This window comes from Psittacula echo (assembly GCF_963264785.1).
Source record: "Psittacula echo genome assembly, chromosome: 19".
In the NCBI taxonomy this organism is placed as follows: domain Eukaryota; kingdom Metazoa; phylum Chordata; class Aves; order Psittaciformes; family Psittacidae; genus Psittacula; species Psittacula echo.
In genome coordinates this window covers 4,559,990-4,570,071 of record NC_137755.1, presented here as the reverse complement: position 1 = coordinate 4,570,071, position 10,082 = coordinate 4,559,990, and the positions used below count along the sequence as shown (strand labels likewise).

General features: G+C 53.1%; 1 protein-coding gene across 1 annotated transcript; it reads right to left on the bottom strand.

Moving 5' to 3' along the window:
• Positions 1-2,736: 2,736 nt before the first annotated feature.
• On the bottom strand, positions 2,737-3,714 carry LOC308228570 (olfactory receptor 14A16-like; the record flags this gene model as incomplete). Its single annotated transcript, XM_080631947.1, has 1 exon — positions 2,737-3,714. The coding sequence occupies one exon, from the start codon at positions 3,712-3,714 to the stop codon at positions 2,737-2,739; it is 978 nt and encodes a 325-aa protein (XP_080488073.1).
• Positions 3,715-10,082: the final 6,368 nt, after the last annotated feature.

Sequence of the window (10,082 nt, the reverse complement as noted above, 5' to 3'; positions counted from 1 at the left end):
GCAGTGACCCCTCACTGCAGGAGGTTCCTGCATTCTCCAGGCTCAGGGATGGATCCTGCATTCCAGGCAAGTTTGGGTAGTGCAGGAGAGGGAGACAGGAAGGTCGGCTCATGGGGCATGAGGAGCAGTGTTCAGGCACCCCCAGCAGTGGGCATTCCCCATGGGCCACGCTGAGGCATGTTCCCATGAGGGAAACTTCTCAGACAGCCTCTGGTTTGTCCAGGGTCTGCAGCCACACTCCAGGAACACCTCCTCCTCCTCCACCTACAGACATCAACTGCTCTCCATTGCTGGGCTCCATCCTGCTTGTAAGGATTGGTTAAAGCCCTGAACCATCACCTTGCTTCTTGCTGACTTCCCTCCACCCTCCCTCACCTCCCTGCACACTGCTCATTGCCACCAGTAACTCACTGAAGAGTTAAGAAGCTCTCAAGGCTTTCCTCAGGGGGTGACCATGTTTCTCCATTGACCATTGATGGATCCATGGGGTGCCAGGTGTGAGGTTCCTGCAGAGGCAGAGCTGCCCCTGGGCAGAGCCCTGCTGCCAGGAGGGGTGTGCAGGGCAGAGCTGAGCACACAGCCCATGGGATGGGCTCCGGGAGCACTGAGAGGGAGCAGAGCTGGGCCCAGAGCAGCAGCTCCTGGCAGGGACAGCTCCAGGCGGCAGAGACATGGGCAGGGAGTGGGGGGAAAGTGCAGCCCAGGCCTGGGGAGGGTGCGTTCAGGCAGCTCTCTTGGTGTCTGGCACTGGAGGTGGCTGCTGGCCATGCTCTGCTGGGCACAGTCCTTTGCTTCTCCCCATGAGAGCTCCATGATCTGCCCTTTGAAACCGTGCTGCCCTGCTCTCAGCACAGGACAGGTGTTTGTGGGGGTTCTTAAGATCAATTTGTGTGTGAAGGCATCCTACAGACACTGCAAGTGAAAGCAGAGGGCAAATGGGAAAGGACTGATGGACACTGCAGCTCTCCTGGCTCTGCACTAAGTTATAAAGAGCTGAGAACTTCTCCCTGTTTCAATATTGTTCTGATTTTCTGTCATACAAAGAATGTTTTATACCCCCCAAAAAAAACCTCATCAGTGTTATGCCTGTAAATAAATAATACAGTCCAAATGACCCGAAGGCCATGCTGACCTCTCTTGTGCAGCCCAGACTCACACGAGTCATGAGTAGAAGTAGTGAACTTTACAATCACGTTGGATTTCATCTGACATCCCTTGTGAAAATCAGAGCTGGGCAAAGCACTGCTTCAGAGCAAACCTGACTCCCAACCAACCTGGCCTTGAGCACTGCTACGGATTGGGTAGCCACAGCTTCTCTGGGCACCCTGTGGCAGTGTCCCACCACCCTGAAAGGGAACAACTACATCTGAATGTCTAAGCTAAATCTCTCTTTTTTCATCTTCAATCATTCCCCCTTTTCCTATCACGGCAGGCCCTTGCAAAAACCCCCTCTCCAGATTTCTTGTAGGCCCTTCTTAGATATGGGCAGATTGCTAAGATGTATCCCTGGAGCCTTCTCTTCTCTAGGCTCAGCACCCTCAACTGTTTCAGCTTGTCTTCCCCAGAGATGTGATCCAGCCCTTAGAGCACATCTTTAGGACCCTTCATAAACCCATCATTGTTGGATCATAAGAGAACAGAGGTTGGAAGGGACCCCAGGAGGTCTCAAGTCCAACCCATCACGAACAGGGTCAGGGCAAGCGGTTAAAGGCTTGATTCAGTCTGAGTTGGAAATCCCCAAGGCCAGAGACTGCACAACCTCTCTGGGTGACCTGATGCAGCACTTGCCTGAGCCTATGGGAACAAGGTTTCCTTATGTCCTGGCTCAACCTCTCCTCTGTCACTATCCCCTATTGCCTTTTGTCCTCCCACCAGGCACCATGGTGAGGAGCCTGGCTCTGTATTCTCCATGCCCTCCTTGCCAGTACAGGCAGCCAGTCCCCGACAGCCTTCCCTTCCCAAGATCTCAGGTCCCCATCAGCCTTCCCTTCTCCATGCTGGACAAGCCCAGCTCCCCCAGCCCCTTCCCACAGGCACCATGCTCCAGTCCCTGCCTGTCCTCAGGGCCCGTTGCTAAACCCATTCCTGCTTGCCAATAGCGTTCCTGAATTGGGGATCTGAAACCTGGATGGAGTATTCCAGAGCATCCCTTCCCTTGTTCTCCTGCCGTGCTCCTGGTCATACAGCCCGCCATGCTGCTGTCCTCCCTTGCTGCCAGGGCACACGCTGCCTCCTGTCCAGCTCCTGCCCACCCAGACCTTTCCCATGGGCTGCTCCCAGCCAGGCAGCCCCAGCCTGGGCCATTGCAGGGGAGTCCCCTGCAGGGACCCCTGTGTCCCCTGCTCTCCTGCCCAGGACACCCTGAGAGCTCTGCCGCCCCCCCATGCCATCCCATCTCCCCACACCAGCACTACAGCCCCGGCCCTTGGGCTCCTCAAGAGCTCTTCCTGCTCCAGGCACAGAGCAGCCATCCCAGAGCTGGAGCAGCCAGAAAGCTGATTTCATTCCCCTTCATTCCTGCCATGGGAGGACACAGCACACAGAAGAAGTTGCTGCAGGACCATTTATTTCCCTTAAATACAGTGAGAGTCCTTCACTGACACAAGGTCTGTCGGTCACATCAGACGGTGGCTACTTAAGCAGGAGAAGATGAAAACTGACATTTCTATGAAGAGAAAATCATCACAAATTGAAACAGGAAAACAAATGTAAAGCAGCAAAGACAGATTTGGCCTGTCATGACCTGCACTGGCAGCCCTTTCCAGGGTAAAGCAAGCAGTACATGGCTGCTGAAACACATCCAGTCACCAGCTTCCTCACAGCATCCTTGAGCTCCTGGTTCCTCAGGCTGTAGATGAGGGGTTTCACTGCTGGAGGCACCACCGAGTACAGCACTGACACCACCAGATCCAGGGATGGGGAGGAGATGGAGGGGGGCTTCCAATAGGCAAAGGTACCAGTGCTGACAAAGAGGGAGACCACAGCCAGGTGAGGGAGGCACGTGGAAAAGGCTTTGTGGTGTCCCTGCTCAGAGGGCATCCTCAGCACGGCCCTGAAGATCTGCACATAGGACCCCACAATGAACACAAACCAGCCAAGTACTAGAAAGCAACTTAGCACAAGAAGCCCAACTCCCCTGAGGTAGGAATGTGAGCAGGAGAGCTTGAGGATCTGGGGGATTTCACAGAAGAACTGCTCCACAGCACTGCCTCGGCAGAGGGGCAGTGAAAATGTATTGGCTGTGTGCAGCAGAGCATTGAGAAACCCAGCGCCCCAGGCAGCTGCTGCCATGTGGACACAAGCTCTGCTGCCCAGGAGGCTCCCGTAGTGCAGGGGCTTGCAGATGGCCACGTAGCGGTCGTAGGACATGACAGTGAGGAGAAAATACTCTGCCGAAATGAAAAAGAGAAAGAAAAAGATCTGTTCAGCACAACCTGTGTAGGAGATGGCCGTGGTGTGCCAGAGGGAATTGGCCATGGATTTGGGGACAGTGGTGGAGATGCAGCCCAGGTCCAGCAGGGAGAGGTTGAGGAGGAAGAAGTACATGGGGGTGTGGAGGTGCTGGTCGCAGGCTGTGCTGGTGATGATGAGGCCGTTGCCCAGGAGCGCAGCCAGGAAGATGCCCAGGAAGAGCCAGAAGTGCCAGAGCTGCAGCTCCCGCCTGTCTGCGAATGGCAGGAGGAGGAAGTGGGTGATGGAGCTGCCGTTGGACATCTGCTGCCTCTGGGCATGGGGCACTGTCACAGGAGGAAAAGGCAGTGACAGGTTAGGACAGGAGGGATGTCAGATACAGAAGTTCAATTTACACACTCTGAACACTTTCGGTCTTCATAGGAGAGTCTCAGCGTGACTTGGTCATGATTGTCTCTGAGGTTGTTTGGTTTGTTTGCTTTCCCAGTGTCACATCTGAAGAGTGACTCTTTTAGGGATAAATTTGCTAAATAAATTTTTGAAGGCGACTTTAAAGAGTCTGAGCATGGGACAGACAAAAGGGCTCAATTATCTGTGGGTTTGTGCCTACTCAAGGTTGCTGCAGAGTCCATCAGTCTGGTTCTCAGCTGCCCTGCACTTTCTAGAGGGACAGACAGCTCCTTGCCCAGCAGAGCATGGCCAGCAGCCACCTCCAGTGCCAGACACCAAGAGAGCTGCCTGAACGCACCCTCCCCAGGCCTGGGCTGCACTTTCCCCCCACTCCCTGCCCATGTCTCTGCCGCCTGGAGCTGTCCCTGCCAGGAGCTGCTGCTCTGGGCCCAGCTCTGCTCCCTCTCAGTGCTCCCAGAGCCCATCCCATGGGCTGTGTGCTCAGCTCTGCCCTGCACACCCCTCCCGGCAGCAGGGCTCTGCCCAGGAGCATCTCTGCCTGTGCAGGGTCTCAGGAGCAGCTCACACAAGTCCTGACAAGACTCTCGGTGCCTTCTCCAAAGCAGAGAAGGAAATTCCCAGCTCCCACTGCCCAACCTGCCCACCAAGAGTGGAAAACATCAGAGCTCAGAATCCTTCCCTGTCAGGTAAACGCTGCCTCAGTGTCTTTCAGAAGGAACCTCTGCAAACGTGCTCAGAGTGATGTGGAGCTCTGAGCAGCCCTGACCCACACAGCACCCTCTCCAGTGCACAAGAACACTTCTACTGCCCTGCCAGGGGTTGTTGCTTACCCCCAGCACCTCTCCCCCAGCGCCGTGGGGAGCTCCCTGGCAGGTTGAGTGCTGACCCTGGCAGGCAGCAGAGTCCCTGCCCCTGCACACTGCCCCTGGGCTGCAGGCACCCTGCTCGCAAGGACAGCGCTGGGCACCCCTGCCTGCACACCCACATTCACAGCCTGCAGCCAGGCCCGGGACAAGGGACCTGCCTTGTCCTGTCCCTCGCATGGTGCAGAGAGAAGCCCTGCTCTGCAGCACATCCTCCTCCTTATCTACACAGAGAAACCAAGAGAGTCCTCCTGACAGATCCCATGGACTGTCCGAGGCAGCAGCTTGAGCAGATCCCTCCAGGAACTGCGGCCGCATTGCCCTGCACCCAGAGCCTTACCATGCACAGGGCTGGGAAGGTTTCTCCTGCAGGGAGCTCCCAGCATCCTCCACTGCCAAGTGCCTTTAAGCTCTCTGAGGCTTGCAGGTCTGCCCTTGGTCCCAGCTCATCAGGAGAGGCCCAGCCCAAGGTGGTTCAGCCTCTGCCCCACTGGGCTCCCTCCAGGGCTCCCTGGGCTCCAGAGGAACCCCATGGGAAACAGCATGAAGCAAGCACTGATGTTCCCTCCCTCAGCTGGCAGACACACTGCCTGCCTGCAGTGTCATTGCTCTGCTGAGAGATGGAGTTTGGTGTAAACAAAGTTTCTCACAATTACAGAATCATTTAGATTCAAAAAGACATGTAAGATCAACTCTTAACTCTCTTAACCGAACACTGTCATGTCCACCACTGACCCATGTCAACAAGTGCCACATCTCCATGTCTTTTAAAGGCCTCCAGGAATGGTGACAGAACCACTTCTGTGGGCAGCCTGTTTCTTGTCCCATCATTAGGACAGCCAGACAAGGACAGGCTGGGATCTCCTTTACCCTTGCTGATGGAGTGGATTCACCCTGGTTAGCTGAGGCATCTCCTCCTAAGTCTGTAGGCCTGCGGCTGGAAGGGGACTCAGCTCCCTCCCATGAACACCACAAACCCACTGGAGGTAGGATTCCTCCTGCCTCTGGTCAGGTCTTCCTTGAAAAGGCACCTATATGAGGGAGCTCTTTGTCTCAGCATTAACATTGACGGGGGCCAGGAGTGAGGTGTCTGGGTGCAAATCTCTGGTGACATTTGGCATTACAGGGCTGGTCAAAGTTACGTGCAAGTTATAGAGACAGGCCAAAGATACGTGCAGGCTGATACAGAGACAAGACAATGTTGTTGGGAATATTCTTGTAGCGCTCAGAGGCATCAGGCATCAGTTGCTATCAGTGATGCCAGGTCTGTCCTTTCTGCCACCCTTTAGCTGCAGGCATTGAGTGAACACAAAGTACATCACTGCAGGGTCTTTACTCACTCCCTTGATGATTCAGCTAAGGAACAGCTCAAGCATTTTAACTCTGTGCTTGGCTACATCTGGCTTTCAGAGACAGCATCCTTTATGCACAGCGATGGGTCATAGCAAATCTCAGACAAGCTCAAACAGGAATTGAAGAGCACCAGGATGAGATGCTCCTACTTCAGGAACAGTTAAAGAAGAAACAAGATAACGCAGGACCACCACTAAATAAAGCAAGAGTACATGCAGGTATATCTCAGACAGCCTATCTCCTCTTTGCCTCAGTTACCACCAGCAAGATCTCTCAGGACTTTGTGCTTTGAGAAAGGACCCTGGATGGGAAAGGGGAACAACCGGCACTGGATGGGGATCAAGTCAGGGGTTAGGGTCTTTGCAGACTACACCCTTACCAGTCCATGAGACCAATGGGGCAGCATACAAGGTGCTGAGAGAATGTTTTTCACCAGGACCTGCTGGTCTGTTGCTGTCACAGGAAAAAATGCACTGGACTCTGTGAGGCATCATTTAAATGCTGTTCCCTAGATCTAGCTCTGTAAGCAGAGAATTGTAGTCTCATGTCCCTTTGATGGCTGGAACCCCATGTAGCATGGAGACAAGAAGGATGAGGAGGGTGGATGCCCCCTGCATGAAGGGGAAACTTGGATTTCTGGAGGTCCTCTGTGTGACAGGGAACAGGTGGGGTTGGCTTTTGTGACTGAGGATCAGAGGAGTCGAGAAGAGGGACATTGTGCTCCCAGTTACAAACTACTTGTTCAGGGAGGGGAAACAGAAAAGGTCTTTTGTCAGCACCTGAGGAAGCCTCCAGGCTAATGAGCTAATTACCTTGCAGGTAATTGCCCTGGCAGTCCCTGGCCATGCAAAGCAACCATGCCACCCAAGGCTTTGTGCAACCTGGCCTTCAACACTGCCAGGGATGGAGCATTCACAACCTCCCTGGGCAACCCATTCCAGTGCCTCACCACCCTCACAGTAAAGAATTTCTTCCTTAGATCTAATCTAAATTTCTCTGTTTAAGATTTAACCCATTGCCCCTTGTCCTATCACTACAGTCTCTAATGAAGAGTCGGTCTCCAGCATCCTTATAGCCCCCCTTCAGATACTGGAAGGCTGCTATGAGGTCTCCACGCAGCCTTCTCTTCTCCAGGCTGAGCAGCCCCAACTTTCTCAGCCTGTCTTCCCATGGGAGGTGCTCCAGTCCCCTGATCATCCTCGTGGCCCTCCTCTGGACCTGTTCCAACAGTTCCATGTCCTTTTGATGTTGAGGACACCAGAACTGCACACAATACCCAAGTGAGGTCTCAGGAGAGCAGAGGAGAGGGGCAGGATCACCTCCTTCAACCTGCTGGTCACGCTCATTTTGATGCAGCCCAGGATACGCTTGGCTTTCTGGGCTGTGAGCACACACGGTAGCCGGCTCATGTTCATTTTTCATTGACCAACACCCCAAAGTCTTTCTCTGCAGGGCTGCTCTGGATCTCTGCTCTGCCCAATCTGTAGCAGTGCCTGGGATTGCTCCGACCCAGGTGTAGGACCTTGCACTTGGCATGGTTAAACTTCATAAGGTTGGCATCAGCCCACCTCACAAGCATGTCAAGGTCCCTCTGGATGGCATTCCTTCCCTCCAGCGTATGAACCAAACCACACAGCTTGGTGTCATCGGCAAACTTGCTGAGGGCGCACTCAATCCCACTGTCCATATCACCAACAAAGATGTTGAACAAGACCGGTCCCAACACCCATCCCTGAGGGACACCACTCATTACTGGTCTCCAGCCGGACACTGAGACATTGACCGCAACTCTTTGCATGCGGCCATCCAGCCAGATCTTTATCCACCGAGTGGTCCACCCATCATATTGATGTCTCTCCAATTTAGAGACAAGGATGTCGTATGGGACAGTGTCGAACGCTTTGCACAAATCCAGGTAGATGACCTCAACTGCTCTACCCCTGTCCATCAGTTCCGTAGCCCCATCATAGAAGGACACCAAACTGGTCAGGTAGGATTTCCCCTTTGTGAAGCCATGCTGGCTGTCACCAAGCACCTCCTTGTTTTTCATGTGCCTTAGCATGCCTTGCAGGAGAATCTGCTCCAAGAGTTTGCCAGGCACAGAGGTGAGACTGACTGCTCCGTAATTCCCTGGGTCATCCATTTTTCCCTTTTTTCGTGGTTTAAGCCCCGGCTGTAAATTAGAACCACGCAGTCTACTTCCCCCCCACCCCCCCAGAGGGATGGGGAGGAGAATCGAAAGAATGTAACTCCCACGAGTTGAGATAAAAACAGTCCAGTAACTAAGGTATAACACAAATCACTACTGATGCCACCAATAATAATAATGATAAGAGAAATGACAAGGGAAGAGAATACGATACCACCCGCCGGAAAAGAGAGCCCGACAGAAAGAGGACGTGCCCTTCCGGGTAGCTCCCAGTTACATCCCCTGGCATGACCTGCTGTGGTATGGAATACCTCTTTGGCTAGCCTGGGTCAGGTGTCCTGTCCTCGCTTCCTCCCGGCCCCCCCTCCTCCCTGGCAGAGCATGAGACTCACAAAGTCCTTGGTCAGTCTAAACATCGGTGTTATCAGCTTTGTTCCCAGGCCAAAAGTCAAAAACACAGTGCTGCAACAGCTACTAAGAAGGAGAAAAACTGACTGCTACTGCTGAACCCAGGACAGTATATAATGATAAAGGAAATAACAAGGAAGAGAATATAACCGCTCACCAACCGGTACCTCGCCCCCACCCCGCAGTGATCTAGCCCTGTTGGCAGATCCTCTGGTGTTGTCCAACCAGTTGGCCTTTGGTAAGTGTGTATCCCAATGTCTGAAAGTTCCCCCACCCATTGCTCTCAGTGTAGTTTTTAACAGCCCGTTGTACCATCCGATTTTCCCAGAGGCTGGTGCATGGTAGGGGATGTGATATACCCACTCAATGCCATGCTCTTTGGCCCAAGTGTCTATAAGGTTATTCTGGAAATGAGTCCCATTGTCTGATTCAATTCTTTCTGGGGTGCCATGTCACCACAAAATCTGGTTCTCAAGGCCCAGGATAGTGTTCCGGGCAGTGGCGTGGGGCACAGCGTATCAGGAAACCGTTCTTGAAAATGGGGGTTATATTTCCCTTTTTCCAGTCATCGGGAACTTCACCTGACTGCCATGATTTTTCAAATATGATGGCCAGTGGCTTAGCAACTTCATTTGCCAGCTCCTTCAGGACCCGCGGATTGATTTCATCTGGTCCCATGGACTTGTGCACATTCAGGTTGTTCGGATGGTCTCAAACCAGACCCTCTCCTGCAGTGAGCCCAAGGTTTTAATTCTCACAGTTCCTGCATCTGCCTTCCAAGACTTGGGTGATCAGAGCATTTGCAGTGAAGACTGAGGCAAAGAAGTCATTAAGAACCTCAGCCTTCTCCAAATCCAGGGTAGCCAGTTCTCCTGATAGCCTCTAGAGAGGGCCCAAGTTGTCCCTAGTCTGTCTTTTATTTGCTATGTAGCTATAGAATCCCTTCCTGTTATCTTTCACATCCCTAGCCATGTTTAATTCTAACAGGGCCTTAGCTTTCCTAACCTGGTCCCTAGCTTCCTGGAAAACATCCCTGTATTCTTCCCAGGCTCCATGTCCTTGCTTCCCCCTTTTTGTCCTGCTTTAAGCCCAGTTGGCAACCCAAAACCACACAGCCGCTCGCTCGCTCCCCCCTTACTCCCCCCACTCCTGGATGGATGAGGAGGAGAATCGAAAGAATTTAACTCCCACGGGTTGAGATAAGAGCAGTCCAGTAACTAAGGTATAACACAAACCACTGCTGCTAACACCAATAATAATAATGATAACGGAAATAACAAGGGGAGAGAATGCAACTGCTCACCACCCTCTGACCGATATCCATCCTTACCTGAGCACTGATCTAGCCCTTCTGGGTAAGTGCCCCCAGGTTATATACTGTGCATGACGTGCTGTGGTATGGAATACCTCTGGCTAGTTTGGGTCAGGTGTCCTGTCTCTGCTTCCTCCAGGCTTCCCCTCCTCCCTGCCAGAGCATGAGACTCACA